This window comes from Monopterus albus, unplaced genomic scaffold, assembly GCF_001952655.1.
Source record: "Monopterus albus unplaced genomic scaffold, M_albus_1.0 scaffold271.1, whole genome shotgun sequence".
In the NCBI taxonomy this organism is placed as follows: domain Eukaryota; kingdom Metazoa; phylum Chordata; class Actinopteri; order Synbranchiformes; family Synbranchidae; genus Monopterus; species Monopterus albus.
Genome location: NW_018128151.1, coordinates 505,718 through 518,285, shown reverse-complemented (window position 1 = coordinate 518,285; position 12,568 = coordinate 505,718). Strand labels below are relative to the sequence as shown.

The 12,568-nt window shown below is 40.7% G+C and overlaps 2 protein-coding genes across 2 annotated transcripts in view; both read left to right on the top strand.

Annotated features, from left to right (window-relative positions):
* Window positions 1-215: 215 nt before the first annotated feature.
* Window positions 216-4,753, top strand: LOC109972847 (pepsin A-like). Its single transcript, XM_020622034.1, is given in 11 exon segments — window positions 216-520; window positions 633-708; window positions 2,368-2,518; window positions 2,623-2,740; window positions 3,017-3,135; window positions 3,395-3,575; window positions 3,746-3,878; window positions 3,987-4,128; window positions 4,296-4,394; window positions 4,481-4,519; window positions 4,522-4,753. Coding segments are annotated over 10 exon segments (1,161 nt in total). The 5' UTR covers window positions 216-520; window positions 633-652; the 3' UTR covers window positions 4,645-4,753.
* Window positions 4,754-7,069: 2,316 nt separating this feature from the next.
* LOC109972852 (PI-PLC X domain-containing protein 1-like) overlaps window positions 7,070-12,568 on the top strand; it is a 5,977-nt gene continuing 478 nt past the window's right edge. The window contains exons 1-6 of the mRNA XM_020622040.1: window positions 7,070-7,085; window positions 9,249-9,365; window positions 10,971-11,095; window positions 11,697-11,828; window positions 11,998-12,162; window positions 12,264-12,450. Of these exons, the coding sequence (XP_020477696.1) occupies window positions 9,257-9,365; window positions 10,971-11,095; window positions 11,697-11,828; window positions 11,998-12,162; window positions 12,264-12,450 (718 nt within the window). The 5' untranslated portion in view covers window positions 7,070-7,085; window positions 9,249-9,256. The remainder of the gene's footprint in view (window positions 7,086-9,248; window positions 9,366-10,970; window positions 11,096-11,696; window positions 11,829-11,997; window positions 12,163-12,263; window positions 12,451-12,568) is intronic.

The window sequence follows — 12,568 nt, the reverse complement described above, 5'->3', positions numbered from 1 at the left end:
TACAAGCCAACTACGGAAACCCAAATAAGACACCATAGAAAAAACTCAATCCCTTATTATGGGTGACAGCACAAGTACCATAAAGTAATAGTACCGTGGTAAAGCATTCAATATGAATATACAAAAGCAAGAACTTAAAAATAAAATGAAGATATAAAAAGTATTAAATAAAAATAACTTTCAGAACATCAAAGCAAACAGGGAAAAAGTGAACAGTTTCAAATGTACTAATGTCATGGGTTTATCCTGAACATCACTTTGACTTTGAAGTGAGAAACAGGGACACAAGTAAACTCTGCTGCAGATATGCAAAATTTTCCAAAGGTTTGTGTTCCTTTCTATAAATGACATTGTCCTAAGGTCAACAGCTAGTTTTTTTGTAACTTATCTTTACTTATCGTTTGCAGGGGAACCTATGTGTGTGCATTGCCTTATCAGTGGGCAGTGGTAAAATACCAGCCCACCCGTATAAAAGAGGATGCATGCATGTCTGTAGGCACTCAGGTTTTGGAGTCTACTGGTGAGTATACTGCAGATCTACTACATTAACATTGTAATATTTTGTGCAATATTATTGAACTTTCTGTCATGATGTGCTGTTCTGCTCAATTCAAATCCATTCCCTTTTACAGTTGATAGCTGAGCCGTGACAATGAAGTGGGCCTTTGTTGTGTGTGCCATGGTGGCACTGTCTGAGTGCCTCATCCAGTAAGTCAGCCAGATCACTCTAACAGGCCCTTGTACTTGTTCTAGTTTGGATTTTTCCTACTATAACTGTAGAGATACCTGACACTTAAATGAACAAGTGTCATATCTCTTTGTTTTGTGCTCAAGAGGAAATCTGAATGAAAGAAGCAGGGTCAGGAGAATATCTCAGTCATGTTTCTTAATATAGCATTAGTGAGATGTGTAAGAGTGATGACACATGGGCAAAGACCTTTTAGCAGGTCAATAAAAAGTATACACATGTAACTGAATGAACAGACTTTAAATTTCGGGCGACTTTGGGTCAGTGGGTAGAGCAGTCGTCTCCCAACTGCAGATTGGAGGTTTCGATGCCTGCAGTCCACGTGTCAAAGTGTCCTTGGGCAAGACACTGAACTCTCAAGTTGCCCCCAGTGCTTAGAGCCATTGATTGAGCTGGCACCACAGATGGCTGCCTCGGTTCTGTACTGGAAACAAATTCCTTGTGTGTAACATACGTGGCCAAATAAAGGTGATTTGGTAACACTTTAGAATACAGCCCACAATTTACCGCATAAATAAACTGGATTTACAGCGTAGCTTTTTGTAATAATCATGTATCTGTACAGTAATGTAGCAATACATACTTGTAGACACAAGGAAACAAGGTGTAAAGTTTGGAGAATAAGGGGGTAACAAGTGGAAACTTGAAAATTATTTAAACTGTTTTCTAACTACGCGGTACCTATTCCAATGTTATGTGGTATGTATGACCTATGTGCTTGGCTACAATCTTACTTTTGGGATCTACTTAACAACTGTATGTACTTTTTAAACTATGGGCTACTTAATCTGTTTTTACAGGATACAGTACTGAATTCACTGAGCAACAAAACTTGAAATCTGGGGAAGTGGCATAAAAATGAGTTTTTGCATTGGTCTCAACTGCATCCCCCTTCCCCCAGGACCACTGGATATCCTGGAGGCTACTTAGCCTACAACTACATGGAAGAGGGTGACAAGCACCACTTTAAAACACGATTTGTTGTATGTTTCCTGTAGTTACAGAGAACAAGTGGGTATATTTGCTCAATAGTTACAGAGGTTAAGTGTTTTAAATCAACTGCACAGCAACATCAGTCATACTGTTCTGTTTATAAGCCATTAAAGCTAAATTGCGGAAAAATAGGGTGGGATGGGGGGCATCAACATTTGTTCATGAAGTGATTCGCAGCTGAGACCATCAGGTAAACAAATATGGTACCATGTCATTCCCCCAGATTTCCAGGTTTATTGCTCAGTAATATCAGTACTGCATCCTGTAATAATAAAATAAGTTCCCTGTAGGAAAAAAAAAAAACCTACAGTATAAGATACAATAAGATTGCTGCCAAGCATATATGTAGAGGTCATACATACCATGTAATATTAGAATAAGTACCCCTTAGTTTGAAAATACTTAAAATATAAATAAGTTTCAAGTTTCCTGCTTGTTACCTCCTTATTCCCAAAACATTACATTCTGTATTGTTGCCTTGTACCTACAAGTAGGTATTGGTGCGTACTGTACAAATACACTATTATTACAAAAAGCTATACTGTAAATCCAGTTTGCTTATGCTGTAAATTATGAACTGTATTCTAATGTGTTACTGTTAAATTTCTCACTTTGGTGAATCACAGGGTCCCTCTGGAGAAGGGGAAGAGTGCCAGAGAACTCCTGGAGGAGCAGGGGCTATGGGAGGAGTACAGGCACAAGTACCCATACAACCCCATGGCTAAGTTTGACCAGCGCTTTGTCGTGGCCAATGAACCCATGACCAACGATGCTGATGTGAGTTACAACTACTAAAGCTTGCCCAGATGGATGAACAGAACTTTGATGGATGATGGCTTATTTGGGTCAGGAATAACCATAGCACCTCTTTCCATCTCCAGCTGTCTTACTATGGAGTCATCTCTATTGGAACTCCTCCTCAGTCGTTCAGGGTCATTTTTGACACTGGCTCTTCCAACCTGTGGGTGCCCTCCATCTACTGCAGCAGCACAGCGTGCAGTATGTAAAACTATACATGCACATAAACTTTGACAGCATTTGACAGGTGTTAGGCTGGAGTTGGGTTTAGTAGCCATTTTTAAAATGCTTTACCATCTTATTTCTTTCATTTGGTGGTATTTCCAGCAGTGTAACTGGTTATTTCTTAGGTTTTGAAATGATTTTAAGACTTTACTGAGTTAGATTTGTACACTTGATGGTTTACTTGTTTAAATCTCATACTAAGCCTACACTATATCAGCAAACGATAACTTTTTGACATCTGCATCTTTCTAGTGAACCATGACAGGTATAACCCTGGCAAGAGCAGCACCTACAAATACAATGGTAGTCCTCTCGATATCCGCTACGGCACTGGCAGCATGACTGGCTTTCTTGCTTATGACACTGTGACGGTGAGACATAAAGGAAAACAGCATCGCTTTGAACTGGGAAATTCATATTTATAGTATTTATTGTTCTTAAACACTGATTATTACTTTGTGTTTTGAAGAATTGTCAACAGTCTGTTTGCCTGCAAGATCATATTCATGTGTTACATCAATGATGTAATCATAATCAAATGAAGAGACTGTACATATGAAGATCCCACTCTAGTCTGAGGTTATATAAAGTACCTGCATTAAATGCACTGTCTTTGTGCTTGGCCGTCAGGTGGGTGGGCTCCCTGTGACAAACCAGATCTTTGGCTGTAGCACAACTGAGGCTGCCTTCATGCAGTACATGCGTGCTGATGGTATCCTGGGCCTGGCCTACCCACGGCTGTCTGCCTCTGGGGCTACACCCGTCTTTGACAACATGATGAAAGAAGGCCTGATTAACCAGGACCTCTTCTCAACTCCTGAAATCCAATTCTAACTGTGTACCTGAGCACGTACGTATAGCCGTATAATAGCTTTGCAGTGTCCTATCTAAAGATCATCAACGCACTGTCCAGCATTTTATTATACAAACTTTTACTAATACTGAACAATTGCCAGTTTTTAGGCAAGTTTAACTCTGTTCCTGCTTTCCTCCATAGTAACTCTCAGCAAGGCAGTGTGGTGACCTTTGGTGGCATCAACCCCAACCACTACTATGGTCCTATTACCTGGATTCCCCTTTCCAATGAGCTGTACTGGCAGATCACAGTGGACAGGTAAAGCCACTGATGGCAGCATCGCAGTTTCTCTAAAGTGTATCCAAACCAAAGTGGCATTGTTGGCAAGGGCGAGTGATATCTGTCATTATTCTCTCTCCCTTTCAGTGTCACTGTCAATGGTCAGGTTGTGGCTTGCAATGGAGGTTGCCAGGCTATTGTGGACACTGGCACTTCTCTAATTGTTGGACCTCAGAGCAGCATCAGCAACATCAACAGCCGGCTGGGAGCTAGTTCCCAGAACGGAGACGTAAGTGGCAAAAAACAATTGTTGGTTGACTGAATGAAATTTCTGTAGCATCATGGTTAAGAAAATACCAGATAACTTAATTGAAAATTGAAGAGTAGTACCAAAGTTTGATACTCTTTTATCTCTTTCCTCATCACTGTCTTCTCTCTCTCTCCCTCTGATTTTAGTATGTTGTCAACTGTAACAACATTGGCCAAATGCCCAATTTGGTTTTCCATATTCATGGACAGCAATTCACCCTCCCAGCCTCTGCCTACGTTAGTCAGGTAAGTGTGTGTTTCCCTGCCAGACTTTTCTTAACCCTCCGTACTTGACCTCTGACTCAAAGTCTTCGCCTCAATCCTTCCCACAGTCTCAGTACTACGGCTGCCGTACTGGCTTTGGAAACGTTCCTGCCGTACTGGCTTCGGAAACGGAGGTGACAGTCTGTGGATCCTGGGTGATGTCTTCATCAGACAGTACTATTCCATTTTCAACAGAGCCCAGAATATGGTGGGTCTGGCCAAGGCTAGATAAGCAACCTGAAGTCACTCTGTGTGAGAGCCTCACAACAATCATATAAAAACTCCAGTAGTATGATTTTCCAGCTTGTATAGTTTTCAGTTTTTCTGTGTTCTTGTAGTGATGTGTAATACCTGAGACTCAACTCTTTTCTTTGTCCTATGATTAAATTGTCAAATGATTCAATTTCCTGAAATTAAATAAAAAGACTTACATCAATTTGACTGTTTTAATTAAATTGTAAAACAAATAGGCTAACAATCATTGTCAGTAAGCTACAGTAACATTCCATTTAAGGTGCCAATGAAACAGAACCCAACCTTTGATGCACAGACACTACAAAACACATGCAATACAACCTGTATATGTGACCTGTGTACGCAGTCGGGGGGTAGGGGGTTAATAGAAGTAGCTGTGAACTTGCACCTTTTAGACCAGGTAAACAGTTTGAACACTGGTCTAAATGGACCCGATGAGGAGCATTGTGTCAACGCGGCTGTGGGTCAGGAGGTAGAGTGGTTTGTTTCCTAACCGGAAGATTAGCGGTTCATTTCTCGGCTTGTCCAGTCCACATGTCGAAGTGTCCTTGAGCAAGACACTGAACTCCTGGTGATGTCACTGGTACGTGAATGTGAGTGCTTGGGAGTGCAAACGGGTGAATGTTCAAGTAGTGTGAAAGCCCTCTGAGTGTGCTGCAATGTGTAGAAAAGAGCGATACAAGTATAAAGACCAATGGACCTGTCTTTTACTACTGCTCCTCAGAGCTGAATCTCTTGGTTATATGACACATGAACCGTCTCTCTTATCCAAAAGGCGGCTCTTTTTGGTAACAAAATTGTGCTCACAAGTAAATGTGAAGCTAGTCAGTGTCACATATTTGTTTAGGGAGGGCCATGGCAGGGCCAGTTCTAGTGGTAGTAGTGCACTAAGTAATGTGATTGCTGTATTTTTACAATTTACTGCAGCCACAGCTTAGTGCTGCGAATATTTCAAGCCATTCCTGGACTGTCTCATAATAACTTAAACAACATGCCCTCACCAACATAGCCCCCTATGCTGTTTAAACCCAGGGATTGTGTTTTCTGTATCTGTGCTAATGGTGATGAAATAGGCAAGACTCTCAGGTATGCTTCATACCTGAACTATGGTTATCAATTTATGGTAGCAGCTGCTATGTTGAAAAGTGGAAGTCTGACTGACTGGGGGTCCAATCTGTTTGTGCCTCTCAGACATTGCTGGTGGTAACATTAGCAAGCCTGCACAAGTGACAGTAGAGAGACATGGATAGAACTGTTTCTTTCTGCTTTTTAAACACAACATTATATTCAGAGCTTAGCAGGATATTTACAGCTGACAAACAGGATGGCTATAATTATACGGTATAATGATACAAAGACACACATAAAGGATGCGCCCTCAAAACAAGCCACAACTTGACCATGTGCAACCACACATGCACGTGTGTCACAGGTGTGCTTCGTTTAAGCACACCTGTCACATACTTATGATAGCACTACACCTCTGTGTATAATGGCACTACACAAAGATGTACAAAGGATGTGCACATTTTTAATCATGGGCTCCTGGTTGATGAGTCTGACACCTACATAATCAACCCTGTTACCAGTTTTACTCTAGTGTTCACAGCCAGCTGATGTTTATTCAGTCTTGTCCAGGTTCCCTGTCATTTCACAGATACAGTACATACCAGTCTTCCTCCCAGAAGGGGGTCTTTAGAGTCAACCAGATGTTAAACGGTTTTTGCTAAGTGGTGACTCTTTGTCATTTGAGATGTTCTAACAGTCCAGCCACATCATAGAGGACCACTGGGATGGTTGAGTTAGACCATCCTGGTCTTAAATGGAGTGCCACAGGGATGAAATCTTTTTGTAGGCCAACCCAGAAGTTAACATCACCCTGGTTCCCTCGACTAAAAAGCCAATGGGATTTTTCCACAGGCTTTTGAATTTTTGCAGAAATAAGCTCTGTGACAAACAAACATTTATGACACTTATGGCACATTTTGTTCAGAAAGGCAAACTTGACCAGTCTTGACACCACCTTTATAATGTTTGAAGCCAAAATACAACCACACCACCAGAAGTAAAAGGCTGTTGGTAAGCTAATGGATGTACTGTATATCTGACTCTGCCTATAATGACTAGTTAGCTAGCTCTGTTCTTGGTGACTGATTGACTGATAATTCAAGCTGAAGTTGGTTGTTAATGGAATGAGGAAGTTTTCACATAAACATTCCTGTGAAACCAATTCTATTTTTAGACTTCCTCATAGTATTAAAACCTGTTTGACTACAGCTGATTTTTCTTACTACCGTGCTGTTAAGGTACCTTACAAGCAGCAAAAGATTTCTGAAGGTCCTTTGTACATTTCCATGCTGTCAAGTCTGCGATAATATAAAAGTCAAGAAAGGCTGAGGATTTCCACAGCATTTCCAAGTGAGTAGTGTTCCTTTAAACTAGGGCTTTTCAGTTAATAGTGACTCAGGGATGACCATTCTGTCTAAAACAGAAACATGAGGATAACTGCTGTGGGGTGAATAGGCTGGATGGGCACTAATTTAATCGTATTGACTTTTCTACATATTTGTAGATACATATTTCTATATATTTACATAAATTTGAATATTCATTGTTGCAGAACAATGAACAGTGTTGCTGTGGGGTGAATAGGCTGGATGGACACTAATTTAATCGTATTGACTTTTCTACATATTTGTAGATACATATTTCTATATATTTACATAAATTTGAATATTCATTGTTTAAATCTAAAATTTATAAATTATGATTCTTACAGTGGACAGACTGCAGGAAAAATTAAAATGATTGCCTCACTCCAAGTTTATGCTTGTTTAACAGGTGTATTTTTTCTTACTTGCCAAGGTTTTTTTTGTACAGTAACGAGCATAAGGATTGTTAACTGAGTAGTTTCACTTCAGCTGAAGTCATACTTTTTTCCTTGTCCTCTGGCTGCTGCGCTTTGTCTGTGGAGGAGCTGAGCTCTGCCCTCACATCGAACACCAGGAAAAGCCTCTCCACCAACACCAAAACAACTTTTCCAAATCCTCTAATCTCAGTCACTGGTCTCTTTGCATAGGCCTACTTATAAAATGCTCCTTACAAACTGAAAACCCAAAGAACTGGGAGTGTGCCCAAAATATTATTCACACCATCACACTCTTTGACTTTTACTTGCATTAATGAGTAAAATACTCACACTGTAGAGCCCTGTATTTAACCAATCAGTGACATTCAGCACTGATATTTTTTGGGCCGTCAGAAAGTACTACCCCCAAACAAGTACTTTTTTCAGGGGGAAAAACTACACCACTAACTTTACACCCTGGATCCTAGAAATGCAGGTAGAGGAACTACATTCCAAAAAAAGGTTCCTGCTCTCCGGGGTAAGTCTCTCTGGTGGAAATGTAGCTTTAGTTACCGGCTACGTATGCATGAAAGGGTGTATGGGCTCCTGGTTGATGAGTTTGACACCTAAACGACCCTGTTACCAGTTTTACTCTAGTGTTCACAGCCAGCTGATGTTTGTAACCAGCTTCGTTCACTCTTGTCCAGGGTACCTGTCCTTTCATAAATACATTGCAGCAGTCTTCCTCCCACAAGGGGGTCTTTAGAGTGAGCCAGGTGTTAGGGCCGTGACACACCAAGCCAACAGTTGGTCCTAGGCCACAGTGGGGTCATAAGTGAATGCCTGCTGGGGCTTGTCCTCCCAGTATATCCCGCATCGTTGGCACTATTTCAACCCTGTTCGTGGCTTTTCTGACAATTCGGCATGTTGAATTGGCGTTGGGCCTTTGGGTCTTGTCGGAAAGATAGACCACTCTGATTGGCTGTTCAGCTTAGCAAATCACTGGACAAGAAGAGAGCAGTTCAGGAAACCCCCTTCATCCAGTCGCTGTAGTATCCATGATTTCACACCTTTAGTGCAGTTACTTCTTGTTTTTTACCTCCACGACCTTCTTTCTTCTTCCATAACCAAAAGACCCAGAGCAGAGAAGGGCAGTGTCATTTGTAACTTCTTATCAGACATATTCTCAATTAGAAGCAGCTATAAATAGCAGCTGTGTTGAACGTGAGCTGATTTGTGTACCCTTGCATTTTGGCTTTCTAGCTCTTTTATCCTTTCTGAATGGCAAATACAAATACTGCCACCTGGTATGGGGAGTTATTTCTTTCAAGCATGCACAGAGCGCATGTGCTAGTTGGCTGTTGGCTGTTGGCTGTCTGTTGTGCCACTTTTTCAACCTGACTGGCCCAGACAAAGGCTCCACATAATTTTGATCAAAAATGCCTATTTGTAGATTTCATCACCTGTGTGGCTACAGTAGACTTTTTCTTACCACAGTGTATGAGCAGCAGAGGTTTGACAGAGACAGCAGTTCCTCTGTATACTTCTGTGCTGTCAAATTTGTGGTAATAAAAAAGTCAAGGAAGGCTGGGGATTACTGTGGCAGAGTGAGTGGCATTCCTCTAAACCTTTGACCCTTATGTCTGTGTTTTTTTATGACAAATGACTTATTATTAACTACAACCGTTGTATTTCTAAGAGATTGCAAATTGAGTTTGAGTTGTTTTGTGTAGAATTTGAAATGTCTGCAGAAAAAGGCAAAGGGATAGAAGTCATAAACTACTGCAATTGGATGTCACAACTACCACCTGAACTTCACAACATTCCTCTCTTCAATCTGACCATACCAGGTATGAAGGTGAAATAAAGAACTGATTACAGTGCTTCTGAACTAATACACAGTACTTTAATAAGTTTTTATTAAAATTAGCTTATTTTTTTACTGTCATGTGAAAAGCGTGTACCTCCATGACATCATTTGATAAGCCACAGATAACCTTGTTCTCAGATTTTTAACAATGAATTTTTCCATATTTACCAAAGGAGGTTTGAATGCTTTGTTTAGTTTGTAGGAAAGAAGAATTTTCTCAGTTCATAAAGAAATATAATCCTCCCATTTATCTGAACACGACTAGAAGCTCTGTGAAGGTCAGAAATGCAGATGTAAGCATGCTAATGTACCATATCCACATGCAGCCAAAACATGTTGTTAAGCTGGTTATGTTCAGTCAGTCAGCCTTTATTTAGATAGTGCTTGGGGTGGCTGTGGCTCATGAGGTAGGGCAGACTCCTGGTCTCCCCCGCATGCCTAAGTGTCCCTGAGCAAGACACTGAACCCCGAATTGCTCCCGGTGGCTTGACTAGCGCCGTTGCGTGGCAGCCTGTTGTCATCGGTGTGTGAATGGTGTATGATCCTCTGTAAAGCCAGTGCCAGTGCAACACACTGTGAGAAAAAAGTGCTATATAAAATACAGTCCATTAAAACTGGAAGTTGGCCAAAGTGCTTTACATCAGTCAGATAAAACAGTAGAATAAAATAAATATAAAACAAATGGAGTAGATAAAATGAAATAAAAAAACAAGTATATAGACACATTCTGAATTAAAAGCAGGTTAAGTCAAAAAGAAAGTGTAAGAGCACTACTGGGAAGTGAAAGCCCATGTAAAAAAGTAAGTTCCCAGTTTAGACTTTAAAAGTACGAGATCTGTGATAGAACGAAGGTCAGTTGGTTGAGTGCTTCACAATTTGGGGGTGGGCACAGAAAAGGTGTGATCACCCGATCGCTTACAGCTAGATCTCAGGAAGGTGATCAGTAGACTCAATAGTGCTCGGTTTTGCTTGCTGGGTGTAAGACGTTCTGTCAGGTAAGAAGGGGCCAGGCCATTAAGGGTTTTAAACATAAACATTAGACTTTTAAATCAGTGTTGCTCATGTTAATTATCACAGAAAACCTCACCTGATCATAGGCCAAAGAATTGGATTAATTACAATTTTGACCCAAAGGTGGTGCTAGACAAATAGATACTTGACTCCCAAGGCCATTAGGATTCATCCTAATGTACACCTGGATTTCTAGACCAAATTTCATGGCAGTCCATCTAATAGTTGTGAAGGCATTTAACTAAATGCAAAAAATGCCAACCTTATGGTGGCATCATTGGAAAAGTCAAAGAACCAAAGAACTGCCATAGATATCTTTCTGTTGTTGAGATTTCTCATTCTGAATCAAAGTGATTGATGATGGACCAACCAATAAACTTAATTAACAGACCAATTGATGATGGACCAACCAATAAACTTAACAATTAACAGACCAGCATTACCATCTCTAGAGCTACTAGCATGGCAAAATTTCAATATCACCACATTTTGACAGAAATCATTTTCACTGGACAGTGATAATATGAAGGCTGTTTACTGTAACATTGTTATATGTGTCTTTGGTCATTCCTAGGAAGCCATGACTCAATGAGTTATGATTTGGACATCAGCTCCTCTATAGTAGAGCCTGATCATCTTAAAAGATTCAGCAAGATTTATTGTGCACGTAAAATTGTTCAGAAATGGGCAGCTACTCAGGTAAGTTGAGTTAGTAGTGAACTACCGTTAGTTCTGTTACTGTTAGCCCAGGACCCTGGCAAAGACAGGGCCCTGGGTGTACTGAAGTTTTAAAAAGTGCTGTGGCAGTCTGGACATTTTTGGCTGAATGCGGGCTGGCTTTCTGAGGTACAGGTGAAATTTTTGGCAAACCTAACAATGGTAACCACATGGGAATATTAGAACCTGATCAGTGAGTTAAATGGTAAAGGGGATTTAACTAAGTAGATTATTTTTGTTATTTATTGGCCTATGGTGGTCTCTTTAATGTAATTTATGAGGATGAAGTTTGTATGCTCAAGATGAGATCAGGAAGCAGAAATTATTTATTCATATTTGCATTTGTGTGCTGCTGGAGTGGCATAAATCTTTGTGCTAAAGTGGCTCTTTCTGTAATTCTCTTGATGTGGCATTTCTGTAGTGAGCAACTATATATGTCCTTCTTTAGGTAGGGCCCAAGCAATTACTCAAGCCCAGGGGCCTCTGTCATCCTTAATCCGGCCCTGGTTATTGCTGAATGTATTTGTGCATATAAGAAATGGAGATGGGTGTGTTTGTTTGACTGTAGTGGTTTGCGTTGCAGGAAGAGACCATCACAAAACAATTGGATGCAGGAGTTCGCTACTTTGACCTGAGGATCGCTCGCAAGCCGAACGACACCAACCCCACTAGGCTTTACTTTTATCATGGGCTGTACACAGAGTCTGATGTGGAGGTAAAGATGAAAATGTCATATATAACCACGAGAACAGTGAAAACATTATAGGCTACTGTACCTCAAGGAATAGATCAACCTTTGTGTCTTGAGCCCCAGGAAACAAGAGACCACAGGATAACATTTTACTGACCAATAAAATGATTAACAATTCTGCCCTTGTGATCAGAGTGTCCTCAGGAGCATTAATGAGTGGGCAAAGAGGCACCCCAAAGAGATCCTCATCCTGGCTTTGTCCCATTTCAAAGGATTTGATATAAAGATTGAAGAGCAGCTCCACAGCCATCTTACCAGCTTCATCAAGACCTTGTTTGGCACCAGAATCATCCATAAAGTACTGATTATTTTCATCATGATTAACATGTCAAGCTAATAAGATGAAAATAACTTGAGCTTATAGCACTTCAAAAATAAAACTATTTAAATGCATTACAGCATCCCTTCCCCACCCTGAAGAGTTGCTGGGACCAGGGCAGGAACATCATTGTTTCATATGATTATCCAGCAAAACAGCAGCCTGAGCTATGGAGTAAAATATCATATTTCTACGGCAACAGTATGGAGCCTGCAAAAGTTGAATCAGAACTCTGTCGAGTTTTGGAAAAAGCAAGGCCCTCTCAGAGTGAGTTTTCTCTGCATGAAGCTCAATGGGTTGAATGAGTTGTTAACAGTGAGGGTGTGTGTGTGTGTGTGTGTGTGTGTGTGGGTGGGGTGGTGTGTGTGTGTGTGTGTGTGGGGCG